The 26001-nt window shown below is 46.6% G+C and overlaps 1 protein-coding gene across 1 annotated transcript; it reads left to right on the top strand.

Annotated features, from left to right (window-relative positions):
- The first annotated feature begins 20794 nt into the window (after positions 1-20794).
- Positions 20795-25698, top strand: HSP90AA1 (heat shock protein 90 alpha family class A member 1). The gene is made up of 11 exons (XM_049769802.1): positions 20795-20961; positions 21248-21409; positions 21555-21921; positions 22044-22177; positions 22613-22930; positions 23015-23180; positions 23281-23471; positions 23760-23907; positions 24029-24297; positions 24523-24856; positions 24969-25698. The coding sequence occupies exons 2-11, from the start codon at positions 21248-21250 to the stop codon at positions 25076-25078; spliced, it is 2199 nt and encodes a 732-aa protein (XP_049625759.1). The 5' UTR covers positions 20795-20961; the 3' UTR covers positions 25079-25698.
- The last annotated feature ends 303 nt before the right edge of the window (positions 25699-26001 follow it).

Raw genomic sequence — 26001 nt, 5'->3', positions numbered from 1 at the left:
CCTAGTTTTTGGAATCATCCCCCAGCCTCTCTCTTTAAGCCTTTATTTTTTAGGTGTTTTAGGAATGAGAGGCTCTTGCTTGACTTCCCACCTAACTAGACTTGATCTCCAGCACCTCAAGGGTCCTCTGAACCCCACTAGGAGTTTTGCCTGTACACTCAGAGCCAGGTATAGTTTTGAGGATTGCAGGATGTAGCCTAAATAAGAAACAAAAATAAAATAAACCTAGGTGAAGGTCCAGAATGTGACTCAGTATTACCTCACTCATGTAAGCCTCTGCATTGATTTCGGGCACTGCTAAAAATATAAAATAGTGGTTTGGGAGCCAGAGCAGGTAGGGTATTTGCTTTGCCTGGGGCTGACTGGGGTTCAATCCCCAGAATCCCATATGGTCCCCTGAACCTACAGGAGTAAGCCCTGAATGCCGCCGGATGTTCAGGGATCCCAAAACCCAAAATAAATAGATTAATAAATAAAGTCTCCTTGGAAACCACTATAAAGCCAACACAGAGGGAGGGAAATGTCAGGAAGCTCAGGGGACCCTGAAATTGAGGGCCCTCTACCTGTGTGTGGGAAGAGGTGGCCCATGAGGCTGCTGAAATCTAGCCTGAAATCTGTCTCTTTTATGAAAATAAAATGTATTTGTTAACTTTAACAGCATTGTGCTCTCCAACCTCTCTCTTGTTGAATTTCTTGATAGATTGGCCCGGAGAGATAGCACAGTGGCGTTTGCCTTGCAAGCAGCCAATCCAGGACCAAAGGTGGTTGGTTCGAATCCCAGTGTCCCATATGGTCCCCCATGCCTGCCAGGAGCTATTTCTGAGCAGACAGCCAGGAGTAACCCCTGAGCACCGCCGGTTGTGGCCCAAAAACCAAAAAAAAAAAAAAAAAAAAGAATTTCTTCATAGAAATTTTACAAAATTCTTTATTTTGGGGGGTCACATTTGGCAGAGATTATTTCTTGCTCTTTCCTCTGTACTCAGGAATACTATTGGTGTTCTTTTTTTTTTTTTTTTTTTTTTTTTTTTTGGTTTTTGAGCCACACCCATTTGACGCTCAGGGGTTACTCCTGGCTATGCGCTCAGAAGTCGCTCCTGGCTTGGGGGACCATATGTGACACCGGGGGATCGAACCTCAGTCCGTCCTAGGCTAGTGCTGGCAAGGCAGACACCTTACCTTTAGCGCCACCGCCCGGCCCCACTATTGGTGTTCTTAAGAATCTTGTGTCGTATTGAGGATCGAATCTAGGTTTGTCTTGTTCTAGCAAGCACCTCGCCCTCTATAATATCCATCACAAGCTTAATAAATTATTTAATGCAGTGATTTCTTCTTCAGAGTCTCATGGATACAGGTCAGAGGAAGTTCGAAGTTGGAAATTGTTATCTTTGTAAAAACATAATCCTAAATTTGAAACTCTGTCCCTTATTTGTGGCCTGTCAACTAGTCCTACTTACTATTTTTCTTTTGCATGGTTTGACAGGTATTTAAATATTGTATTACTTGCCAGGCCCTATTCTTTATAAAGTAGGAATTTGGTTTTAAATTGTGGTTAAATGTCAGTGATGTGCATGGCTTACTTCTTGCACACAGTATTTACATCTGTATGTGTTTGAAGACCCTTATGGGCTGTCAAGAATACAATCCTGGCCAGCCAGGTGCTGTATAATGTTCTACCCATGTGCTCTCTGTCCCCAAAAGCAGCATCTAAATTTTTGATCTCCTTCTTAAAAGTCATTATTTTAAGAATGGAAAAATCCAATCATAGTTATTTTCAGTGTTATATTATTATAGGTCCAATTTTTTTTATAAAATTACTTTGAGATAAAGATTTGAAAAGTAGTTGATATTTGATTTTTGTCATACAATGTTCCAACACATCCCTTCAGCATTATTTTCTGACAATCATTTTCCCAGTTCCACTCTGTCATCCTACCACCCTTAACCTCCTTCCTCTATGACAGATACTTTTTCTGTTTCTCTTCCTCTAGATCTTTCTCACTCGTTCTTTCTTTTTTTTTTTTTTTTTTTTTTTTTTTGGTTTTTGGGCCACACCCTGTGACGCTCAGGGGTTACTCCTGGCTATGCGCTCAGAAGTTGCTCCTGGCTTCTTGGGGGACCATATGGGACGCCGGGGGATCGAACCGCGGTCCGTCCTAGGCTAGCGCAGGCAAGGCAGGCACCTTACCTCCAGCGCCACCGCCCGGCCCCCACTCGTTCTTTCTTACTCACTTTCTTAAACTCTCTTTCACTTTTCTTGCTCTTTCTCTCATGCTTTTTCTAGATCCTTCTCACTCTCCCTCTAGCTCTCTTCATGAGCACGCATGCATTCTCTCTCTAATTTCACTCATGACAATCTGACTCTCCACATATAAGCAAATGTCCTTACCTAATTTTTCCCAAAAGCTGCTCCCTTAGGGGATTATTCCCATCTGGTGGGCAAGGCCACCATTTTGTACTCAGCCCTCACAGATTAGGCCACCACATGGGACTCAGTGTGCAAGGCAAGCAAGCACCTTACTCTCAATAGCAGTGCTATTGCTCTTGCTTGATGGGCTTGAATCTCCTAGGGCTGGGCTCACCGCACCTCCTGCTCCTCCTCGGCCCCAATGTCAGGACAGGCCTATCTTTCCACACCTGGACTTCACATCAACACCTAGTCCTGTTCTTGACCTCATGATGTGCCTTGTCCTTTAAAATGACAAGCTTTGTGGGCCAGAGAGATAGCATGGAGGTAGGGCATTTGCCTTCCATGCATGGTGGTTTGAATCCCAGCATCCCATATGGTCCCCCGAGCCTGCTAGGAGCAATTTCTGAGCGTAGAGCCAGGAGTAGCCCCTGAGCGTTGCCGGGTGTGACCCAAAAACCAAAAAAAAAAAAAAAAAAAAAAAAAAAGAAGAAGAAGAAAGAAAGAAAGAAAGAAAGAAAGAAAGAAAGAAAGAAAGAAAGAAAGAAAGAAAGAAAGAAAGAAAGAAAGAAAGAAAGAAAGAAAGAAAGAAAGAAAGAAAGAGGGAGGGAGGGAGGGAGGGAGGGAGGGAGGGAGGGAGGGAGGGAGGGAGGGAGGGAGGGAGGGAGGGAGGAAGGAAGGAAGGAAGGAAGGAAGGAAGGAAGGAAGGAAGAAAGAAAGAAAGAAAGAAAGAAAGAAAGAAAGAAAGAAAGAAAGAAAGAAAGAAAGAAAGAAAGAAAGAAAGAAAGAAAGAAAGAAAGAAAGAAAGAAAGAAAGAAAGAAAGAAAGAAAGAAAGAAAGAAAGAAAGAGAAAAGTAAAATGACAAGCTTTGGCTAACCAGGTAGACAGGGGGGTGGTGAGGTATCTGGCTGCACTTGGGGTCAGTGGTAACAGAAAAAGTGTACTGCATAAGGGGTGGGTGTTCCACATGGTAGCACTGGGATTCGAACCTGCCCAACTTCACACCTGTGTTTTTCATGGTCATTCTATTCACGAATTTCTTTGGAATAAAAGAAAAATACAGCAGAGCGAGGAAGGGATCTTGAGACTCTTATCAGCATCTGAAGCTGAATCGTCATGCTCCAAGTCCAGTACATTGGAGAGATATAGGTCTGGAAATAAACGCTGATGCAGGAAAGAATCCACACACAGTTAAAGAGGTGAAATCAGTTCAGGAATTTCACATGAAAGCCTTCCACTCCTAAAAGCAGATAGCTCAGTGATGGAAAATCAAAACCAAAAATGAGGCTTTTTTCTGAGACCTGGGGTCTTTCTTGGAAGCACCAGACACACCAGTTCAGTGGAGAACTGGTGGTCTAAGGCACCAGTCCAAAAAGTGCTTCATACAAAGGAGCCCCCGACCAATGAGTAACAAACATGTATGGAATAGGGTGGAATCGGGTAATCCAACATCTCCCCTTGATATTCCCCAGAAATATGAGGTAAAAGAAAATAATTCCCCTCCCAAGGTTCTAAGAAAAGGATGGATTCCTTTAACTAAAAGATGAAAGAGCTGGCAATATTTTTCATAGTTTCAGGAAAAGTTGGAAACATAGAAAGAATAACTTTTGGCCTAAAAACAGAGTGTCCCTACCTGATGAAGGAGTAATACTTACCCACAAAGCTTTGTGCCATAAGACCAACTACCAGCTCCAGGAACACTAATTTGTCTAATCCCAAAGTCTTTCTTCATAGTCCCAGGAAAGGTTCCCCTCAATCAGTTTTCGTTGTCAGGCTTCAGTAATTGAAGATCTAGGTGTTAGTACATATCCTATGTCGAAATCAAGATATCTTGAGGCATCTCCTGGTTTCATCTCACCATTATGTCTCGAGTCAGGGAAATCTATCTTCAAAGCAAATCAAGTCGTTGCTGATTTCCAAGTCATAGTAAGGGTAGCCTGTGAGTCCACACTGAGGCAAATATGTACCAAGGCAGTTCCAAGGCCTGTTTTGGTAGAAGGTCAACTCCTGCTGCAGGTGAGGAAAACCAGGCCAGATCTAAAGATGAGACCCAAGGTTTAGGGGTGATTGGCTGATATCCAAGTGACAAAAGCCTAAGTCAAGTCACTATGGCAAATGTTCAGTGTAGAAGGCCCTCTGCAGCAATATTTCTGAGTTTTTATCCCTAATGTATCATCCTCATTGTATTTAGTATTTTTTCGATTTTAATGTGCCCATGCGAAAAGAACAGTGCCACAGGATACTATTAGTACCTAAGGGGAAAATAATAAAAATCAAGGAATCCCTATAACTTAGTTCTATCAAAAATACAAAACTCCAAGGGTACTATCTATACTATCTTCTAAGAATTGCTACTAGCAGATCTAAAAAGAAGGGGGAGGCTATAACTACATAATAAAATATACAATTAAGAATATACATGTTGAGGCTGGTCCGATGGCAGTGGTTTATCAGAACCTATTAACAGCATCACAAAAGTTGGTATTCTTTCTTTTGTATGAAGCACCAGTCCAAAAGGTGCTTCATACAAAGGTGCCCCCACTACTCAACTTGACTAGCTTTAGAAGAGAAAAAAAAAGAATAAACATGTTGAGGGGCTGGAGAGATAGCATGAAGGCAGGGCATTTGCTTTGCATGCAGAAGGACAGTGTTTTAAATCCCGGCATCCCATATGGTCCCCCGAGCCTGCCAAGAGCGATTTCTGAGCGTAGAGCCAGGAGGGACCCCTGAGCACTGCTGGGTGTGACCCAAAAACAAAAACAAAAAAAAAAAGAGAGAATATACATGTTGGAAAAATACACTTAAGTATACAAAGAAGATAAAAAAAAAAAGAAGTATACAAAGGAGGTATACATATCTCCTATAAGTCTTTTGAAATGGTCTGAGTAGAGGATAATTTCTGGATCACAACTTCAGCCAGCAACATGGTCTTGTGGAGTCTGAAAAAATGGCTCATAGCAGTCACGGATCAGGAAATGTCCTAGAGCTGAGGATCTTTAAAAAGGCAAAACCAGTTGTGAGCAACAGTCTATGATGAAAGTAAGTGGCAAAAAAGTGACCACTGAGAACACAGCATCCAACCAGAGCAATGATATAAAACAAGAGGCCTCCATGCAGGACGAGCCACTGGAGAGGACCATGAGCTGTGGAAAATACATTAGATAGGGGCTGGAGGATAGCATGGATGTAGGGCATTTGCCTTGCATGCAGAAGGACAGTGGTTCGAATCTCGGCATCCCATATGGTCCCAAGCCTACCAGGAACGATTTCTTTTTTTTGTTTTTGTTTTTGTTTTTTTTTTTTTTTGGTTTTTGGGTCACACCAGGCAGTGCTCAGGGGTTATTCCTGGCTCCAGGCTCAGAAATTGCTCCTGGCAGGCACAGGGGACCATATGGGATGCCGGGATTCGAACCAATGACCTCCTGCATGAAAGGCAAACGCTTTACCTCCATGCTATCTCTCCGGCCCACCAGGAACGATTTCTAAGCATAGAGCCAGGAGTAACCCCTGAGCATCACCGGGTGTGGCTCAAAAACCAAAAAACAAAAGAAAGAAAAAACACATTATCACAATGAACACTGTAATAGGAATACAACATAATATAGCACTTGTATCACAAAACTAGGGCATCCAAACTATCTTGCCATGGATCACTGTGAACAAAACATTAAAGGTTATTAAAACCATAATAGAATAGAAATTAAGACACTAAAGCATTCTGCTAATGAGCACTCAAGTGGAATTCTATGTCTTCCAAAGCATCCTGCAACTATTCTCCTATTGATAAAAACATTTAAACATTATTATAGACATCTCTAAAAGGTATTAAATTAGACATCTGCTAATTTAAATAGATGTATTAGTTGTAAAAGGTCTATTTGGGCCATTGAGGTGGCGCTAGAGGTAAGGTGTCTGCCTTGCAAGCGCTAGCCAAGGAAGGACCATGCGGTTCAATCCCCTGACATCCCATATGGTCCACCCAAGCCAGGGGCAATTTCTGAGCGCTTAGCCAGGAGTAACCCCTGAGCATCAAACGGGTGTGGCCCGAAAAACCAAAAAGAAAAAAAAAAGGTCTATTTGAAGTATATAAAAAAGAATAAAAGCTGCTGAAGCTGTTACAGATGAATTGGAGATTTCTGAAACTCCTTGATCATTAAATTTAAACCAATGTTGTCTATAAAAACCACCCCATAAGGTCTGAGAGATAGCACAGCAGTATACTTTAAAGCAACCTTGCAACATGCATTTATCTGTGGATGTCAAAGGCAAGGATAAATGAGTAAAGATCTTCAATGTCCGAGATTCATAGTGGCAGATAAAGCATTGAATTGTGAATTTTAGCTGGCCTTGTAAGTGTGTAGCAGTAATAGACTCATTATACTTTTTGTGTCTCTGCCAAGCTTGTTTTACAGTTTTTTTTTTTTTTTTTTTTTCAGGAAGAATCATCTTTATTTATGCCCTAGCCACCACAGGTGTGTGGCCTATGTCAACCTTTTAAGCATTCAGCTATATTTTGCTAGCCCTGCATCTTATCTCCTGTTAGCCATCTTCCCTTTGGGCTCCATGCGGCCCAAAGATCCAAAAGCCAGGAAGCCAAGCCGGGCCAAGAGAGAAACGGCAAAAGGCTGTTTTACAGTTTTTAAGTCAACAATATAATCACTATTTTCCACTATGTGTCTATTCTGCCTATCAACTTTGTTCAAATCTTATGAAGAGCCTCCATTAAGTGTAGACATAGTTCATGTAGATCCTGTTGATTGTCTCCTATAAACTGATTATTTATCTTTCCAATGGTCATCTTAAAGTCTTTTGGACTGGGGCCGGAGAGATAGCATGGAGGTAAGGCATTTGCCTTGCATGCAGAAGGTCTGTGGTTAGAATCCCAGCATCTCATATGATTCCCTGAACCTGCCAGGAACGATTTCTGAGCATAGAGCCAGGAGTGACCCCTGAGCGCTGCTGGGTGTGACTCAAAAAAAAAAAAAAACAACAACAAACAAACAAAAAGTCTTTTGGATTGACATACCTGTGTTGTCCTTCCCACAGGCTTTTATAATCTTACCAAACTCTCCTGCCATAATGCCTTTATGTCCCAATGGATTTGACCTGTTAATGTCCTCCTTATAATGGTTCTGGTAAAAGTAATCAGTCAAACTGGGAATATTATACAGACATTGTAGTACTGAGTTCATGTAACAAGTGTTTCCTAAATTATGAAGTCCAGTGAAAACAAGACCAATTCCTTCATCTACAGAACCAAGATTCTGGAATTGGTCATTTCCACACTCAATAGCCTCTGTCTCATTATGTGGTGTCAACTTATGGACACCATTACTTGTTGAGGTCGCAGTTGTTTTCTGCTCTTGTCCTTTTGAATAATATGTATTGGTTCTGAGGAAGGTATGCAATTTTTTTTTTTTTTGGTTTTTGGGTCACACCCAGCAGTGCTCAGGGGTTCCTCCTGGCTCCACACTCAGAAATCGCTCCTGGCAGGCTCAGGGGACCATATGGGATGCCGGGATTTAAACCACCGTATTCTGCATGCAAGGCAAATGCCTTACCTCCATGCTATCTCTCCGGCCCTGAGGTTTGCAATCTTATCCTGCATTGTGTCTGAGTTTTTTCATTTGTGAGAATCCTGCTTCTGACAAGGCATAACGGGACCAAAAGTTTCTTGCCAGGGTTGCAATCTGCAGAAACATTAGCACATCCTTTTTCTCAAATGAGATTACCAGCAATCCATTCATTATCCACTTTTACCCAAATAGGTGAATTAATTATTTTTGTACCTGAACATTTTTGGGGGGTTTTGAGTTTTGGGTCACACCCAGCAGAGCTCAGGGGTTCCTCCTGGCTCTACACTCATAAATTGCTCCTGGCAGGCTCGGGGGACCATATGGGATGCCAGGATTCAAACCACCGTCCTTCTGCACGCAAGGCAAATGCCTTGCCTCCATGCTATCTCTCCGGCCCTAAACATCTTTAAAGTATCTTTCTGCAGTAGGTTGGGGGAATTCGATCCTCTGCCTGCTGCCGTTCCCCTTCTAATGGAGCTTTCTTTCTGGTTTCAGTGACCTCTATAAATTTCTGCAGATTGGGAGGCTGAGGTCCTTGGAAAAGGCGCCTGTAGTAGAAGCAAAGTAGGGGGCCTAGGCCTCTGAGGGGTGCTCCAAGTTTTCAGCTCTCCCCACTTCACTGCTTGTTTTCCTGCTTGAAGGAGTCTCCATATCATTAGAACCAGCACCTCTAGCCCCTTCAGCAGACAGGTCTGAAGAGTGCAGGGTAATGATGGATAGATTAACTCACAAGCAGTCAGAGTTTCTTTGGAGTCAGCTTGCTTTATTCCAAGGCCCTAACTGCCATATGTTTTTCTTTACATGGCTTCTATGTTATAAGCTCTTTCTTCCAAGGAGCTTCTTGTCTGCTCCTCCTCTAGCTCTCTGCCTCTTTTTCTACCTTTCCTTCCCCCTAGCCAGACTTTTCCTTTTCTTTTCTTTTTTTTTTTTTTTTTTTTTTTTTTTTTGGTTTTTGGTTTTTGGGCCACACCCGGTGGTGCTCAGGGGTTACTCCTGGCAGTCTGCTCAGAAATAGCTCCTGGCAGGCACGGGGGACCATATGGGACACCAGGATTCGAACCAACCACTTTTGGTCCTGGATCAGCTGCTTGCAAGGCAAATCCAGGCCTGACTTTTTCTTTTCCTTCTTTAAAATACCTGCCCCAACCCCAGTGTGGGCGGGTCTCATTCCCCAAGTGGAATAGACATCAACAAAAAGCCCAGGCAAGGGAGGAGGGAATTGGCAACATTATTATTTTATGATCAAAACCTAACAGGGAAGCTGCTCTGAGCCTTGCTTTGACAATAAGAGTAGCAACCAGTTCCAAATAAGGCACTGGTTGTTGTGTAAATAAACCCATTCTAGAGGTCCAGACAGCTGAACAATAGCATCCATAGGAGAATGAAGGGTTGCAAACATTAAAAGCCACATTTTCTCTCCAAGAATGAACCTGACAAGATAGTACTTTTTGAACCAGTCCATGGAAATTCTAATTCCTGTTGGGCTTTTTGAGTTAAACACCTGTTGTTATTTAAGTCTGAGATTTCCTTCCAACATACTAAAAATGTTACTGAGTTGAGTTTGGAATTTCAAGGGAGGGATGGATCTAATTTATATCACTTAAAGGTTTTTGAAAGTCATTAAGAGCCCTTAGATTTTTCTGATAAACAGATCTTTTGTTGACACACTGAAGTGTGCTCCAGTACGAATCTCAGGTATTGAAATAGAGGCAAAGTCTGAATTTTTCTGTGGCTATTGTTAAATAAACACCCTGCAAGCAGCTAACAACAAATTCATAAATACATTCCAATCCTTTGTGAGTAGTAGCAGACACTAAAATGTCATCTATGTAATGCACCAAATATACCTGGGAAACTTTATGCATGTGGCATAAAATCAGATCAACAAAATATTGACACATGATGCCTTGAGAAAAAAGCATCCATTGAAATCGCTGCATAGGAGCCCTATTATTAAGAGAAGAAATTGAAAAAAGCAAAGCACTTTCTGTCTTTTGGGTGTATGGAAATTATAGTTTAAAAAGTCTTTTAAGGGGGGCCCGGAGAGATAGCACAGCGGCATTTGCCTTGCAAGCAGCCGATCCAGGACCAAAGGTGGTTAGTTTGAATCCTGGTGTCCCATATGGTCCCCATGCCTGCCAGGAGCTATTTCTGAGCAGACAGCCAGGAGTAACCCCTGAGCATCACCGGGTGTGGCCCAAAAACAAAAACAAAAAAAAGTCTTTTAAGAGGCCGGAGAGAGAGCATGGAGGTAGGGTGTTGCAAGAGTCCCGAACTCTATCCATGGCATCATTCATCCCTAGAACACCACCGGCTGTGGCAAAAAAGTAAAAATATTTTCAAAACTCCTTGCTCCTAGAATCCTAAGATTTCTTTGTAATTGCAAAATTAGTCAGCTTGGGGTGGGAAATCATGTTGAGATGTGGTGCGGGACGCCCTCGTGTGGCTACCTCTGGGCACTGCACCCATTGCCTTTCTCGGTCCTTTAGGGAGGCAAAGGGAGGAAAGAGATAAAATCCAGGGCTAGGTCTCTGCAGCCCTACTGGTTGCCTTCAACCACACACATATGTGCGAGCCTTTCCTGAACCATTTTCTATTGTTCCTTTTCATTCTTCCAGCTCTGATATATTAAATCCGTTAGTTAACTCTTTTATCTTTAGTTATTAAATCCTCATTAACCCCCTTCATGCATGCTGCTGGTGAGATAACCCACCTCCAGCCCAGCTCCTGTTTCCATCACAGGAAGGCGATGACTCCACAGCTGCAAACAGCCCACTGCTTGGAGAGCAGGGCTTGGGCTGCATCCCTGGTGTGTTGTAAACCTTCCCCCAACTTCCTATGTCTCTCACCTGATGGTCAGACCAGCCCACATTTAGGAAGGGTCTATGGAAGGTAACAAAGGGGTTGCCTCAGGGGCAAGGGGAGACTTTAGACTCAGTGCTTCTCAATTATTTTCTGCCACGCCCCCCTAAGAAGAAGAAAATATTTTTCGCACCCCCCATGCAACTGTAAATAGTATCTTTATTTTAAAAAAAAAACTTTAACCTGCAAAACAAAAACATATAAAATAATTTGAGCTGATTTTTTTGGGGGGGTTGGTTTTTGTGTCACACCTGGCAGCACTCAGGGGCTACTCCTAACTCTAGGCTCAGAAATGGCCCTCGGCAGGCTCGGGGGACCCTATCGAACCACTGTCCTTCTGCATGCAAGGCACACCCTACCTCCATGCTATTTCTCCGGCCCTTGAGCTGATTTTTTAATCAGAGGTGATGTCTGGATTAATGGCTACAATAAGCACGTTTTTCGAAGCGGGGTTTGAAGCAGGACACAGCAACTCTCAGCTTCAGAGACATACAGAGACATAAACACGGGGCTTAGCTTGTTATGACAGTGTTTGTCGAGGTCAAACGCGCCCCCACTATTTGAGAACCACTGCTTTAGAGGAAGATTCAGAGAGGGATTGAGGAGGGGATTCCAAGAAGCCTGAGCATCAAGAGGCCAGATGAGGAGATGAGAGGTTGGGTGCAGAGAGGCCGTTTAGCTTAGAGGTAACACAGGGTGGCTAGGGCCTTTCATAAAGCTGCATGTTTCTTTTTTTTTTTTTTTTTTTTTTTTTGGTTTTTGGGCCACACCCCAGGGGAGGGAAAAAAAAAAAAAGAAAAGAAAGCTGCATGTCTCCTAACTTCAACTGACTGCTTGTGGATTACTTCTTCTTAGTTATTCAGAACCTTCAGATCCGGCAGCTGGAAGGAGGTGCAGGCGCCTGGCCTGGCTGAGAAAGGCCTCTCCACACATCCAACCATCCAAAATTCTTATTAATTTAATTATTACTACAGTGTGTGAACTGCTCATGGTCCTTTCCAGTGGCTCGGCCCACATGTAGGTTTTTGTTTCTATCTCATCACTCTGGCTGCTGATGCTGTTGGAATCACTCAAGGCATTGGGCTGTGAGTCATTCTCAGAGAAGAAAGCAGGCACACCTCTATTCTGATGTGTTCTTGGTGATGGCCTTTTTGCCACTTCACTTCACCATAAGATGTTGCTCACAACTGATTTCAGCTTTTGAGAGATCCTCGGCTTTAGGACATTTCCTGATCTGTGGCTACTGTGAGCCGTTTTCTCAGACTCCACAGACTGAAGTTCTGACCCGGAATTTATACACTCATCAGACTATTTCTTAAGACTTATAAGGGATATGTATATCTCCTTTGTATTTCTCTCCAATCCCATCCTTTGTATACTTCTTTTTTTTTTTTTTTTTTTTTTTTTTTTGGTTTTTGGGCCACACCCAGTGTGCTCAGGGGTTACTCCTGGCAGTCTGCTCAGAAATAGCTCCTGGCAGGCACGGGGGACCATATGAGACACCGGGATTCGAACCAACCACCTTTGGTCCTGGATCGGCTGCTTGCAAGGCAAATGCCGCTGTGCTATCTCTCCGGGCCCCTTTGTATACTTCTTAAGTGTATTTCTTTAACATGTATATTCTTTACTATTTATTATGTAGTTACAGCTTTTCCCCTTTTCTTTAGATTTGCTAGTTAAAAAAAAAAACATTAGGGGCCACACCCAGCCATACTCAGGGGTTACTTCTGGCTCTGTTCTCAGAAATCACTCCTGGTGGGGCTGGAGAAATAGCACAGCGGTAGGATGATTGCTTTGCAAGTAGCAGATCCAGGATAGACAGTGATTCTAATCCCGGCATCCCATATGGTCCCCCGAGCCTGCCAGGAGTGATTTCTGAGCACAGAGCCAAGAGTAACCCTCAGCACTGCCGGGTGTGACCCAAAAACAAAAAAAGAAAAAAAAAAGAAAGAAAGAAAGAAAGAAAGAAAAAGGAACCAGAGAGTTAGCATGGAGATAGGGCATTTGCCTTGCATGCAGAAGGATGGTGGTTCGAATCCTGGCATCCCATATGGCTCCCCGAGCCTGTCAGGAGCAATTTTTGAGTATAGAGCCAGGAGTAACCTCTGAGCGTTGCTGGGTGTGACCCAAAAACAAAACAAAACAAAAAAGGCATCAGGGCCAGAGAGATAGCACAGCAGTAGGGCATTTGCCTTGCAAACGGCCAACCCAGGACCAATGGTGGTTCGAATCCTAGCATCCTGTATGCTTCTCTGAGCCTGCCAGGAGTGATTTCTGAGCAGAAAGCCAGGAGTAACCCCTGAGTTCTGCTAGTTGTGACTCAAAAAAAAAGAAATAAAAAAGAAAAAGAGGGGCTGGAGAGATAGCATGGAGGTAAGGCGTTTGCCTTTCATGCAGAAGGACAGTGGTTCGAATCCCGGCATCCCATATGATCCCCTGTGCCTGCCAGGGGTGATTTCTGAGCATAGAGCCAGGAGTAACCCCTGAGCACTGCCAGGTGTGACTCAAAAACCAAAAAAAGAAAAGAAATTGCCTCTGGCAGGCTTGGGGGATGCCAGGAATTGAACCTGGATCTGACCCAGGTTGGCCGCATGCAAGGCTAATGCCCTCCCACTGTGCTATTGCTCCAGCCATAGAATAATATTTTAGACAATAGTATAGATAGTATCCTTGGAGTTTTGCGTTATTTATAGAACTAATTTTGGGGATTGTTTGGTTTGTTGTTATTTTCCCCAATAGTATTCTGTGACACAGTTCATTTTGCATGGGCACATTAAAATCAGAAAATATTACATACTAAGAGGAGTTATTATCCATTAGGTATGAGAACTTAGTAATTTTCTGTTAGGGGGGATTTTCACCCTGAAAATTAGCCATAGTAACTTGACATAGGCTTTAGTCACTCTCAGCATCAAGAATAGTTCTGGAAATCAGAATCTCTTCCAACCCTGAAGAGGTATGGGACAGACTCCCTCCTACTAGGATGAGAGGCCCAAGGACACCTTCTGGCTCATCATATAGACTTGACTTTTGCATCATTACATCAGCCACACTGGGTATCCCTGATGTGAAAGGATGCAGATTGGCCCAGGGAAATTGGAGACTATCTGGAAATGACTGGAATTGCCTTGGTACATACTTGGGATATACTAACTTGACTATGGCTTGGAAATTAGCAACGTCTTGTTCTGAAGGTAGATTTCTCTGCCTAGCTACATAAAGGTGAGATGAAACCAGGAAATGTCTCAGGACAACCTAACTTTGACATAGGATAGGTGCTAACACTAATAGTTCCAATTACTGACATCTGATAGTGAAAACCATGATTGAGGAAAACCTTTCCTGGGACCTTGAAGAAAGACTTTGGAGTTAGAGAAATTCGTGTGCCTGGAGCCTATAATTGTTTTTATGACAGGAGCTTTGTGGGTAGGAACATCTTGATTTTTAGGCCAAAAGATTTTCTATTTGCTGCATCTATGCAAAATTGTGCCATTCCTTTGATCTTTAATTTAGAGGCATCTGCCCTTTCCTTAGAAAATTCCCTTTCCTGGGCCAGAGAGATAGCATGGAGGTAAGGTGTTTGCCTTGCATGCAAAAGGACAGTGGTTTGAATCCTGGCATCCCATATGGTCCCCGAGCCTGCCAGGAGCAATTTCTGAGCACAGAGCCAGGAGTAACCCCTGAGTGTGGCCAGGTATGACAAAGGAAGGAAGGAAGGAAGGAAGGAAGGAAGGAAGGAAGGAAGGAAGGAAGGAAGGAAGGAAGGAAGGAAGGAAGGAAGGAAGGAAGGAAGGAAGGAAGGAAGGAAGGAAGGAAGGAAGAAGACCCGGAGAGATAGCACAGTGGTGTTTGCCTTGCAAGCAGCCAATCCAGGACCTAAGGTGGTTGGTTCGGTTCGAATCCCGGTGTCCCATATGGTCCCCCATGCCTGCCAGGAGCTATTTCTGAGCAGACAGCCAGGAGTAACCCCTGAGCACGCTGGGTGTGGCCCAAAAACCAAAAAAAAGAAAAAAGAAAAAAGAAAAGAAAATTTCCTTTCCCTTGGAATGCGTATTACTTTATTTTACTCATATTTCTGCATTTTTCTATAAAGGCAATTGGGGGAAATGTGGGATTAATTAGATCCCATCCGGGACTCAGTGTATGCCTTGTTACACATTGGTTGGAAATATCTTTTGAATATAGTACCTTGGATTGGTGTTTAGACTATTTAATCTCCACATCTGGGTGTGGTCTGATTCTTCCTAATAAATACCCGGAGTCTCAGGAAAATGGTCTCTTGCATTTCTGGACTTCCTACTGAGCTTCCTGCTTCTTTGAAACTGAAGGCTTACGTGTTGGAACTCCTGACCCCGTTTTACCCTCTTGAGTGTGTGTGGATTATTTCCTACATCAATGTTTGCTTCCAGACCTGTGTCCCTCCAGTGTCCTGACTTTGGAACTTGAGGCCTGATTTAACAGGCTTGTGTTAAATGACTTTGGCTTAGTTTGAAGGAGGTTCTTTCAATTCCATGTTGTTGAGAGTTTTTATCATGAATGTGTGCTGAATGTTGTGAAATGCTTTATTTCCTTTCACTGATATTGTGCTTTATATAGATGGACTTCACTATTGTAAAACATCTGTGCATCTCCTAATCTATCCTACAGTCTGCTTTAAATATCAAGGTGATTTTAGCTTTATAGAAACCCTTAGTGTTTCTGTTTCTCTAATTTCCTAGAAGAGCCCAAAAATGATTGGTGGTAGGTCCCCTTTAAAGATTTGAAAGAATACACTAGAGAATCCGTCTGGATCTGGGCTTTTGTGTTTGTAAGCCTTTTGACTACGATTTTTCCCCTCAATTATGATAGGTCTGTTCAGGTATTACAGATCATCTTGGTTCAACCTTAGGACAACATAGTAGTTCAAAAATTATGAAATTCTTCCAGAAAACTCCTTTTCCGTGGCATAAGGATTCTCAAATAAATTCTCTGATTTTAATTCTCAAATTATCTGATTTTCCTTGAAATTATGTAGTATCTGCTGTGACACCCCCATTTCATTTCGATTCAGGGTTTTGGGTTTTTTGTTTTTGGTTTTTGGTTTTTGGTTTTTGGGTCATACCCGGTAGTGGTGGCAGAGGCACTCAGGGGTTACTCCTGGCTCTTCACTCAGAGATTGTTCCTGGCAGGCTCAGGGGACCATAAGGGATGCCGGGAATCGAACTGGGGTCCGTCCTGGCTTGGCTGCATGAAAGGCAAATGTCCTACCACTATGCTATAGCTCCGGCCCTTCTGATTCAGTTTGTTAAGATTCTCTCTCTTGGGGCCCGGCGAGATAGCACAGCGGCGTTTACCTTGCAAGCAGCCGATCCAGGACCAAAGGTGGTTGGTTCAAATCCCGGTGTCCCATATGGTCCCCCGTGCCTACCAGAAGCTATTTCTGAGCAGACAGCCAGGAGTAACCCCTGAGCACCGCCGGGTGTGGCCCAAAAACCAAAAAAAAAAAAAGATTCTCTCTCTTTTTTTGGGGGGGGGCCCACACCCGGCGTTGCTTAGGGGTTACTCCTGGCTGTCTGCTCAGAAATAGCTCCTGGCAGGCACGGGGGACCATATGGGACACCGGGATTCGAACCAACCACCTTTGGTCCTGGATCGGCTGTTTGCAAAGCAAATGCCACTGTGCTATCTCTCCGGGCCCAAGATTCTCTTTTTATTTATGAGTCTTGATAATGAATTATAATCTTGTGTATTATTCTAAAGAATCAAAATTTCCTTCCATTGATCTTTTTTTTCTTTGCATGTCAATTCATTAAGAGGTAAGGTATCTGCCTTGCCAGCGCTAGCCTAGGATGGACCTTGGTTCAATTCCCTGGCGTCCCATATGGTCCCCAAGCCAGGAGTGACTTCTGTGCATATAGCCAGGAGTAACCCCTGAGCGTCACCAGGTGTGGCCCAAAAACCAAAAAGAAAAAAAAAAGAAATCTACCCATGCTTCTATCTCTCTGGCTCCTTGCCTTCCACTCTTACCTCTTAGTAACACTTTTTGTATTCCCTAATACCTGAAGATATTTGTTTTTTTGTTTTTTTGTTTTTTTTTTTTGGTTTTTGGGCCACACCTGTTTGACGCTCAGGGGTTACTCCTGGCTATGTGCTCAGAAATCGCCCCTGGCTTGGGGGGACCATATGGGACGCCGGGGGATCGAACAGCGGTCCGTTCCTTGGCTAGCGCTTGTAAGGCAGACACCTTACCTCTAGCGCCACCTTCCCGGCCCTGAAGATATTTGTTAACCTCAATAAAAGTTCCCCTATGGGTTGAAATGTAAGTTGATACAGTTTTGAGCTTAGGCAGAATATTTCAAAATGGGCCCGGAGAGATAGCACAGCGGCGTTTGCCTTGCAAGCAGCCGATCCAGGACCAAACGTGGTTGGTTCGAATCCCGGTGTCCCTTATGGTCCCCCGTGCCTGCCAGGAGCTATTTCTGAGCAGACAGCCAGGAGTAACCCCTGAGCAACACCGGGTGTGGCCCAAAAACCAAAAAAAAAAAGAAAACAAAAAGAATATTTCAAAATGTTTAGCTCACAGGAGGGAGGAATGTTTAGTTTTCATATCCTTAATTCCAGCAGTTGTGCTTGAGTTTATTTATAGTTTGATACACAGCACAATCTTTCTGCCAAAGAAGACAAAATAAAAAACTAAAACAGGGGCCAGAGAGATAGCACAGAGGTAGAACCTTGCCTTGCATGCGGCCGATCTGTGAGGGACTCAGTTCAATTCCTGGCATCCCATATGGTCCCCCAGTCTACCAGGGGCGATTTCTGAGTACAGAGCCAGGAGTAAACCCTGAGCAACACTGGGTGTGGCCCCAAAACCAATCAATCAATTAATAAAGTTTTAAAAATTATTATTTTTTTTTCTTTGTTTTTGGGTCACACCCGGCAGTACTCAGGGGTTACTCCTGGTTCTACGCTCAGAAATTGCTCCTGACAGGGGGCCCTATGGAATGCTGGAATTCGAACCACTGACCTTCTGCGTGCAAGGCAAACGCCTTACCTCCATGCTATCTCTCCGGCCCCAAAGTTTTAAAAATTATTTTAAAAATAAATTTAAAAAAATCCTTAAAACCACTGAGTTTGGGGCCGGAGAGATAGCATGGAGGTAGGGCATTTGCCTTGCACGCAGAAGAATGGTAGTTTGAATCCCAGCATTCCATATGGTCCCCAGAGCCTGCCAGGAGCGATTTCTGAGTGCAGAGCCAGGAGTAACCCCTGAGCACTGCCGAGTATGACCCAAAAAATAAATAATAAATAAATAAAATAATTCAAGGATGTATTTGGTTTTTGGCCCACAACCAGATGGTACTCAGGGTTGCAAGGCAAAGCCCTACTATGCTATCACTCCAGCCTATATTTTCTTCCGTTTCTTCCATTTGTTTATCATCCTTTTATTTTGTGTGTGTGTGTGTGTGTGTGTGTGTGCGCGCGTGGTTTTTGGGTCACACCCGGCAGTGCTCAGGGGTTACTCCTGGCTCCATGCTCAGAAATTGCTGGGCCCGGAGAGATAGCACAGCGGCGTTTGCCTTGCAAGCAGCCGATCCAGGACCAAAGGTGGTTGGTTCGAATCCCGGTGTCCCATATGGTTCCCCGTGCCTGCCAGGAGCTATTTCTGAGCAGACAGCCAGGAGTAACCCCTGAGCAACACCGGGTGTGGCTCAAAAAACCAAAAAAAAAAAAAAAAAAGAAATTGCTCCTGGCAGGCACAGGGGACCATATGGGACGCTGGGATTCGAACGGATAACCTTCTGCATGAAAGGCAAACGCCTTACCTCCATGCTATCTCTCTGGCCCAATCCTTTTATTTTCTATTTAATTCTTGGTGGCGGTCAGTATTTTGCCTTCTATATCTCTGATATGGTCCTCTACATTTGAACTCGGTTATTATGGCTGACTATTGTATATTTTCACATTTTTGACTCCATCTGTATGGACTCTATAATAACCTGTGTCTTTCAGTTGATGGAATAGTTCTTTTAATGATTTCCCTCTTTCCTTGGCATTGCATGGAGTGTTGCTTTAATTTCCACATGGAAGAGACTTAAAGCTTTATTTGAGCTCACTGAATGGACGGGATTAGTGATCCTGCCTATGAACATATGAAGTCTTTTGTTTCTACATTAATTTTTAAAGATTGTGGATGCTGATTTTGAGATTCAGATTCCCAAAGGCCTGAGATCTGAACTATTACTTTCTAACCACTTCTGTGCCTTAAAAATGCCATTTTAGTGTTTCATATAGGGGAATAAAACAGTCAAGGAGGATGAAGGCAGAGGGAAGTTACGGATATTCAAGGCATATCAAAACCAGAATAATTGGATCAGAGGGGTGAGGTTGTAGCTCTGAAGCTATAGTGCTGCCATGAACAGTCTCCCAGGAACAGCCCCTGACACCCCATCCTTCGACCACCCTTTCTCCACCAGGACCCCCAGGTTTGCGGAGCAGGATGGGGATCAAAAACTGAGTTAGTGGCGAGGGGTGGGTTGGAAATAGGGCACACCAAGGAACCTTGGGCTACTTTCTCTAGTTTGTCTGAATTCCAAAGCACCAGGATTGACAGCATTTCTCATGGTGGGATTTCAGAACTAACACCGCTCGCTCCACCACTGGAGGGGGGAGTTTCCTTGGAGGTGGTAGGCCCCACAGTTTCACCGCTAGTCTCCAAAGCAAACACAGATGAAGGGGGGAGAAAAAGCTGATCCCCTGGTGTGTGTGTGGGGGGGGGGGGTCGAGGGGCCAGTAGGGCCAAGATAAGAGCTCAGAGAGGGCACGCCCCGGCCCCCCTCCCCCACCCACCCACCCCCGGCCAGGTAACAGCAAATCTGAAGCTAGTGGGGGTGGGATGTGTGGGGGTGGATGGAGCCGCAGCTGGAGGAAGAGTCCCAAGGACCTTCCATGTCCTTGGCTGGGGGTGGGGAGCTGCAGTGGGAGGAAGAAACCTCGGAACCTTCTAGATCTTCCCTCCGGCCCTGCCATGGAAGGGGAAGTGGGAGGGGAGAGCCACTGGCTGGGAGAGACCTAGGAACCTTCCAGACCCTGGGCAGCTGGAGAAGAGACCAAAGAACCTGGGCCACACCTGAGCTTGTTCCCAGGAGGGGTGCACGCCCCCCCCCCACCTTCTGAGGATGCTCTTACACTCTGGCCTCTGTGGCGAGTGAGAAGCCAGGCCATGAATTAAACACACTTTATTCTAGAGAAAGCCTCCAAGGGGTAGAAATGGAGGGGGTGGGCTGGCTGCTTGGCACCCCGCTGGGTGGGGAAGCTGAGCGCGGGGGTAGGGGGGGCTCTCTAAACCTCAGGCCGGCAGCCACTCGGAGCCCCTCAGAGAAGTGGCGCGGTTGGGGCTGTCTGTGGGGATCAGGAGGGTGCCCCGTGCAGAAGCGGGAGGCGTTTGGGTGTGCAGCAAAGGAGGGAAATGCATCCCCGACCCTAGACTCCAATGGAGCCCCTTATTCCCGGGGGTGGGGTGGGGAAGTTCTCCCTTCTGCAACGGGGAGGGCCGAGCTCCCACAAGGCGCCTTCAAGCCCTTTAATCAGACCACGAACTCCAGAGGGGGCAACAGGGGCCACCCAGGGTCCGGGCCTGGGAATCACACAAACAGTAAACACTACCGGGGGCGCGGGGTTCGAACCCCCAACTCGCCGGGTACGCGCCAATGACGCCAAGTCCCGGAGCCCGCCCGCAGCTTCCACAGAGATGCACCAGCTCCGCCCCCGGCGCGCAGAGGCGGGAGAGGGAGAAGAAAAAAAAAAAAAAGGAGAAACAGCCAAAAAAACGCGAGAACTCGCGAGATTTTGCGAGCCGCGCATGCGCTTGGGAGCCGACTGAAGCCAAAGAGGCGGGGCTCCAGGCCGTTCGTTCCCGGGCTTGGGCGGGGCGGCAGGACGCAGACGCAAGCGCGCGGCGGCGGCGGCGGTGGCGGCGGTTGGGGCGGAGCTTCCGGAAGGTTCGGGAGGCTTCTGGAAAAGGCTCCGCGCGCTGGGCGGGCCCGCTGCTATATAAGGGCGGCGCGGGGGCGGCCGGCCAGTTGCTCCGGCGTCCGGGTCCCGCGTGAGCTCGAACGATCGCAGACGGTGCTTTCGCCAAGGTGAGCGGCGCCTACCGGGCCTGCGGGGGAGGGAAGATGGGGTGCGGGGTGCGCCTGACTGTAGGCCTCAGGGGGGCCTGGGGCCTGGGTGCGGGGCTGGGGCTGGGTTTGGGGGCGGCGTGGCGGGGTCGTTTCCGAGGCGGCCGCGACCCCCGGGGGTTAGTGGCGTTGAGAAGGGGAATGAACGAGAAGGAGGGTCCCCTGCGGCTGCGGGGGGACGGGGGCGGTAAGGTGAGGTCATCCCTTTGTCTGGAGGGGCCCGGGCCTCATCTTGATCCCCCCGCAGATGCCGGAGGAGACGCAGATGCAAGAGCAGCACATGGAGGAGGAGGAGGTGGAGACGTTCGCCTTCCAGGCGGAGATCGCGCAGCTCATGTCCCTCATCATCAACACTTTCTACTCCAACAAAGAGATCTTCCTGCGGGAGCTCATCTCCAACTCGAGCGACGTGCGTGGAGGGGCTGGGCTGGGGTGGGGTGGGGTGGGGGGCGCTCAAAGTAGGCCAGGGTGGATGGAGGGAAGGGTCCTCACCGTCCCCCTTTGTTGCCACTTAACCCCCCTTTTTTTTCCTTCCCCCCCCCCCCCCGGAGTAGGCCCTGGATAAGATTCGCTACGAGAGCCTGACGGACCCCAGCAAGCTGGATTCGGGCAAGGAGCTGCACATCAACCTGCTCCCCAACAAGCAGGACCGCACGCTCACCATCGTGGACACGGGCATCGGCATGACCAAAGCCGACCTCATCAACAACCTGGGCACCATCGCCAAGTCGGGGACCAAGGCCTTCATGGAGGCGCTGCAGGCGGGCGCCGACATCTCCATGATCGGCCAGTTCGGCGTGGGCTTCTACTCGGCCTACTTGGTGGCCGAGAAGGTGACGGTCATCACCAAGCACAATGACGACGAGCAGTACGCCTGGGAGTCATCCGCCGGTGGCTCCTTCACAGTCCGGACTGACGTAGGTGCGTGCGCCAGGGCGGGAAATGGGGTGGGGTGGGGGTGGGTCCTGGCTCCCCCCAGCCCCAGGCCTTTTGTTGGCTTTGCATCTCAATGGAGAACCCCCCCACCTTCACTTCCGGCGCAGGTGAGCCAATTGGCCGTGGGACAAAGGTGATTCTGCATCTAAAAGAAGACCAGACCGAGTACCTGGAGGAGCGCAGGATAAAGGAGATTGTCAAGAAACACTCCCAGTTCATCGGCTACCCCATTACTCTATTCGTAAGTGCTGACGCTCCAGGGAGCTGGAAGAAAAGAGCTCGAGGTCGGTGGGGGGGGGGGGGTGGCTTCTGGGCTGATGTGAAATTCTGTCCTCTCCTCACTCTGGTTGCACCAGGGGCAGTTGACTAATGCATCAATATTTGATGCAGAGCTGTGAGCATCGACTTGATACAGCTTTGCCAGCTGTTGGCAGCTCAGTTTAGGTGAACACACACCCATCCACAACTTCGGGCATGTTAGTCCTAGAATAAACAGGTGATGGGTTATTTTTTGTTTGTATTTTATTTTTTGGGTAACCTGGCAGCACTCTGGTTACTCCTGGCTCTGTGTTCAGAAATCGCTCTTGGCATGCATGGGATGCCAGAAATCGAACCACATCCAACCTGTCCTGGATCGCTCTGATGTGTTTTTTATATGTTATCTTGTCTGTTGAAGGTGGAGAAGGAACGTGATAAGGAAGTCAGTGATGATGAGGCTGAGGAGAAGGAAGAGAAAGAAGAGGAGAAAGAGGAGGAGGAAAAGGAATCTGAGGACAAGCCTGAGATAGAAGATGTCGGTTCTGATGAAGAAGAGGAAGAAAAGAAGGAAGGGGACAAGAAGAAAAAGAAAATTAAGGAGAAGTACATTGACCATGAAGAACTGAACAAGACAAAGCCTATTTGGACCAGGAACCCAGATGATATCACTAATGAGGAATACGGGGAATTCTACAAGAGCCTGACCAACGACTGGGAGGACCACCTGGCAGTGAAGGTGAGGGACCCTCGGACCCCCCCACACACACCATACCCAGCTGTGTCCCCAGGTATGCATTAACTCAGGTTCATTCCGTTGCAGCACTTCTCAGTTGAAGGACAGCTGGAATTCCGAGCTCTTCTCTTCGTCCCCAGACGTGCGCCCTTTGACCTTTTCGAAAACCGAAAGAAAAAGAACAACATAAAGTTATATGTCCGCAGGGTCTTTATTATGGATAACTGTGAGGAGCTGATCCCAGAATATCTGAGTGAGTTCTGGGCTCCCAGCCCTACTGGTCATTTTGCTTTCAGGTTGTTGGGGATTTTTGTCTTCGGAACTGAAGTTGATGTTGACTTTCCTCTTTTCAGATTTCATTAGAGGTGTCGTGGATTCTGAGGATCTCCCTTTAAATATTTCCCGGGAGATGCTGCAACAAAGCAAAATATTGAAAGTTATTAGAAAGAACCTGGTCAAAAAATGCTTAGAGCTCTTCACTGAACTGGCAGAGGATAAGGAGAACTACAAGAAGTTTTATGAACAGTTCTCTAAAAATATTAAGGTTAGTAGAAATTGCCTTCTAATGGGTGGTTCAGAGAAGAGTTTGCTTTGCACCAAGCTGGCCTGGCCCAGGTTTAAACCTCTGCTTGATAGAGCTGCTGGGTGTGGCCTGGCAAGCACTGCCTGCCCCCCCCCACACACACACACACACACACACAATGGTTTTCTTTTTGGGCCCACCTGGAATGCCTGCATGAGACCAGAGTTGAGTCAGCTACTGTCCCTGGGGTTCCAGCCCCTTGTGGTTTTCTCAAAAGAACTGTCTTTAATACTGCTGTTCCCCCTCCAGCTTGGGATCCATGAAGATTCTCAGAACCGGAAGAAGCTTTCTGAGCTGCTTCGCTACTACACATCCGCCTCAGGAGATGAGATGGTTTCTCTCAAGGACTATTGCACCAGGATGAAGGAAAACCAGAAACACATCTACTACATCACAGGTAATGGGCTCCATTGGTACCTGCAGTGACTGGGGGAGGGGGGGCTCAGGCATGCCTCCTCCCCTCCTTAGCTGGAGGGAGTGGAGCCACACTCCAGCTGTGTGACTCGACCCCACACCAGGTGAAACTAAGGACCAAGTGGCCAACTCGGCTTTTGTGGAGCGCCTTCGGAAGCATGGCCTGGAGGTGATCTACATGATTGAGCCCATCGATGAATACTGCGTACAGCAGCTGAAAGAATTTGAAGGCAAGACACTGGTGTCTGTCACCAAGGAGGGCTTGGAGCTGCCAGAAGACGAAGAGGAGAAAAAGAAACAGGAGGAGAAAAAGACAAAGTTTGAAAATCTCTGCAAAATCATGAAGGACATCTTGGAGAAGAAAGTGGAAAAGGTAGGTGACTCCTCCTAGCCTGGTTCCGGTGCTGCTTGAACTCAACTGCACTCTTATACGGGTTTTCTCATACTGAGATTTGGGGTGCTGGAGAGCTCCTGAGGACTGAGTAAAGCTTGGTGCTAGGCCGGAGACCTAGGACTTGGCTTCCTTGGATTCACATCACAGTAATGCAGGAGCTCGGTCCTCATGCCCCACCCCATTAACCTGCTGCTGTGCCCACAGGTGGTTGTCTCCAACCGGCTGGTGACGTCCCCGTGCTGCATAGTCACGAGCACATACGGCTGGACGGCCAACATGGAGAGAATCATGAAGGCGCAGGCACTGAGGGACAACTCGACCATGGGCTACATGGCAGCCAAGAAGCACCTGGAAGTGAACCCTGATCACTCAATCATCGAAACCCTGCGGCAGAAGGCTGAAGCTGACCAGAATGATAAGTCGGTCAAGGACCTCGTGATCCTACTCTATGAGACGGCGCTGCTTTCCTCGGGTTTCAGCTTGGAGGACCCCCAGACCCATGCTAACAGGATCTACAGGATGATCAAGCTGGGGCTTGGTGAGCCAGGGGGAGGAGGTGGTGTGTGCCCGGGTTCTCAGATGGGGGCCTGGCCTGCACAACTTCCATGGCAGTTGACACCCTGTGAATAAAGAATCTGGCTTCTCTGCAGGTATCGACGAGGACGACCCTGCAGCTGATGAGAGCACTGCCACTGTCACCGAGGAGATGCCCCCACTTGAGGGGGACGATGACACCTCCCGCATGGAGGAGGTGGACTAAGGGGCCCCTATAGGTCCCCTGCCCCCCCCCCCCAGCCCTGGCTCAGTTTCCGTACCCTCCCCATTCATGACAACTTTCTTTATTTTTGTTAAGATTAAAAACAGCTGTATGGCATGGCCTAAACTACTGCTTAGGGAGGAGATAAGATTTCTTTCGACTTCTAAGTGTGATACTGTGACCTCTTAGCTTAGCAGCTAGAGCAAACCTAGTGAGTTTTGTGTTGGCTTCTTTTCCCAGAGCGTTATAAGATGTAAGTATGTGATCTAGTGTTCCTTTGTGTTCTAAAGCAGTGAGCGACCAAACAGATTCCTTAACTGACCAAACCTTCTGTGACTGAACTATGGAGATCTGTATCTTCATGTTAGAGGGATTCTTCTGACCAACCATAGACCTTTGTCACCTGTCCCTGTTGTTCAACTGCATGTCCCGGGCCTCTAGAAATGAGTGTTATTATTGCGCTGGCCCAGCCATAGAGCTTGTTTCCCAAAGAAAAAGACTGTTGAGCGCAACGCCACATCCCCAGGCATGTTGTAAAGCTGTTTGCAAGCAGCTCCACAATTGTTGATGGAAATACAGTGTCTTGCTTCAAGGGGCAACAATACAAAGGAATTAAATTAAAATGCTTCTGGCCTGTCATTTGTCTCTGGGGTAGTGGGACAGATATGGCCTGACCAGGCCTGAATCAGGGTTCTCGTGGGGTGGTGGGCACCATGTCGCCTAGGAGGTTTTCGGAAAGAAAGTATATGATGGGGGCTGGAGAGGTGGCGCTAGAGGTAAGGTGTCTGCCTTGCAAGTGCTAAGGAAGGACCACGATGCCCTGGCATTCCATATGGTTCCCCCAAGCCAGGGGCAATTTCTGAGTGCTTAGCCAGAAAACTGAGCATCAAATGGGTGTGGCCCCCAAAAAAGAAGAAAGTGTATGA

The sequence above is a fragment of the Suncus etruscus genome, chromosome 3 (assembly GCF_024139225.1).
Source record: "Suncus etruscus isolate mSunEtr1 chromosome 3, mSunEtr1.pri.cur, whole genome shotgun sequence".
In the NCBI taxonomy this organism is placed as follows: domain Eukaryota; kingdom Metazoa; phylum Chordata; class Mammalia; order Eulipotyphla; family Soricidae; genus Suncus; species Suncus etruscus.
Note: the sequence above shows the minus strand (reverse complement) of the source record. Positions and strands in the feature narration are given on the sequence as shown.

Bases quoted from the DNA above. Each gene is read 5' to 3' on its own strand.
- HSP90AA1 (XM_049769802.1), top strand. From the start codon at position 21,248: ATGCCGGAGGAGACGCAGATGCAAGAGCAGCACATGGAGGAGGAGGAG. The intron at 21,922-22,043 runs GTGCGTGCGCCA...CTTCCGGCGCAG, and splicing joins CACAGTCCGGACTGACGTAG to GTGAGCCAATTGGCCGTGGG. The intron at 22,178-22,612 runs GTAAGTGCTGAC...TGTCTGTTGAAG, and splicing joins GCTACCCCATTACTCTATTC to GTGGAGAAGGAACGTGATAA.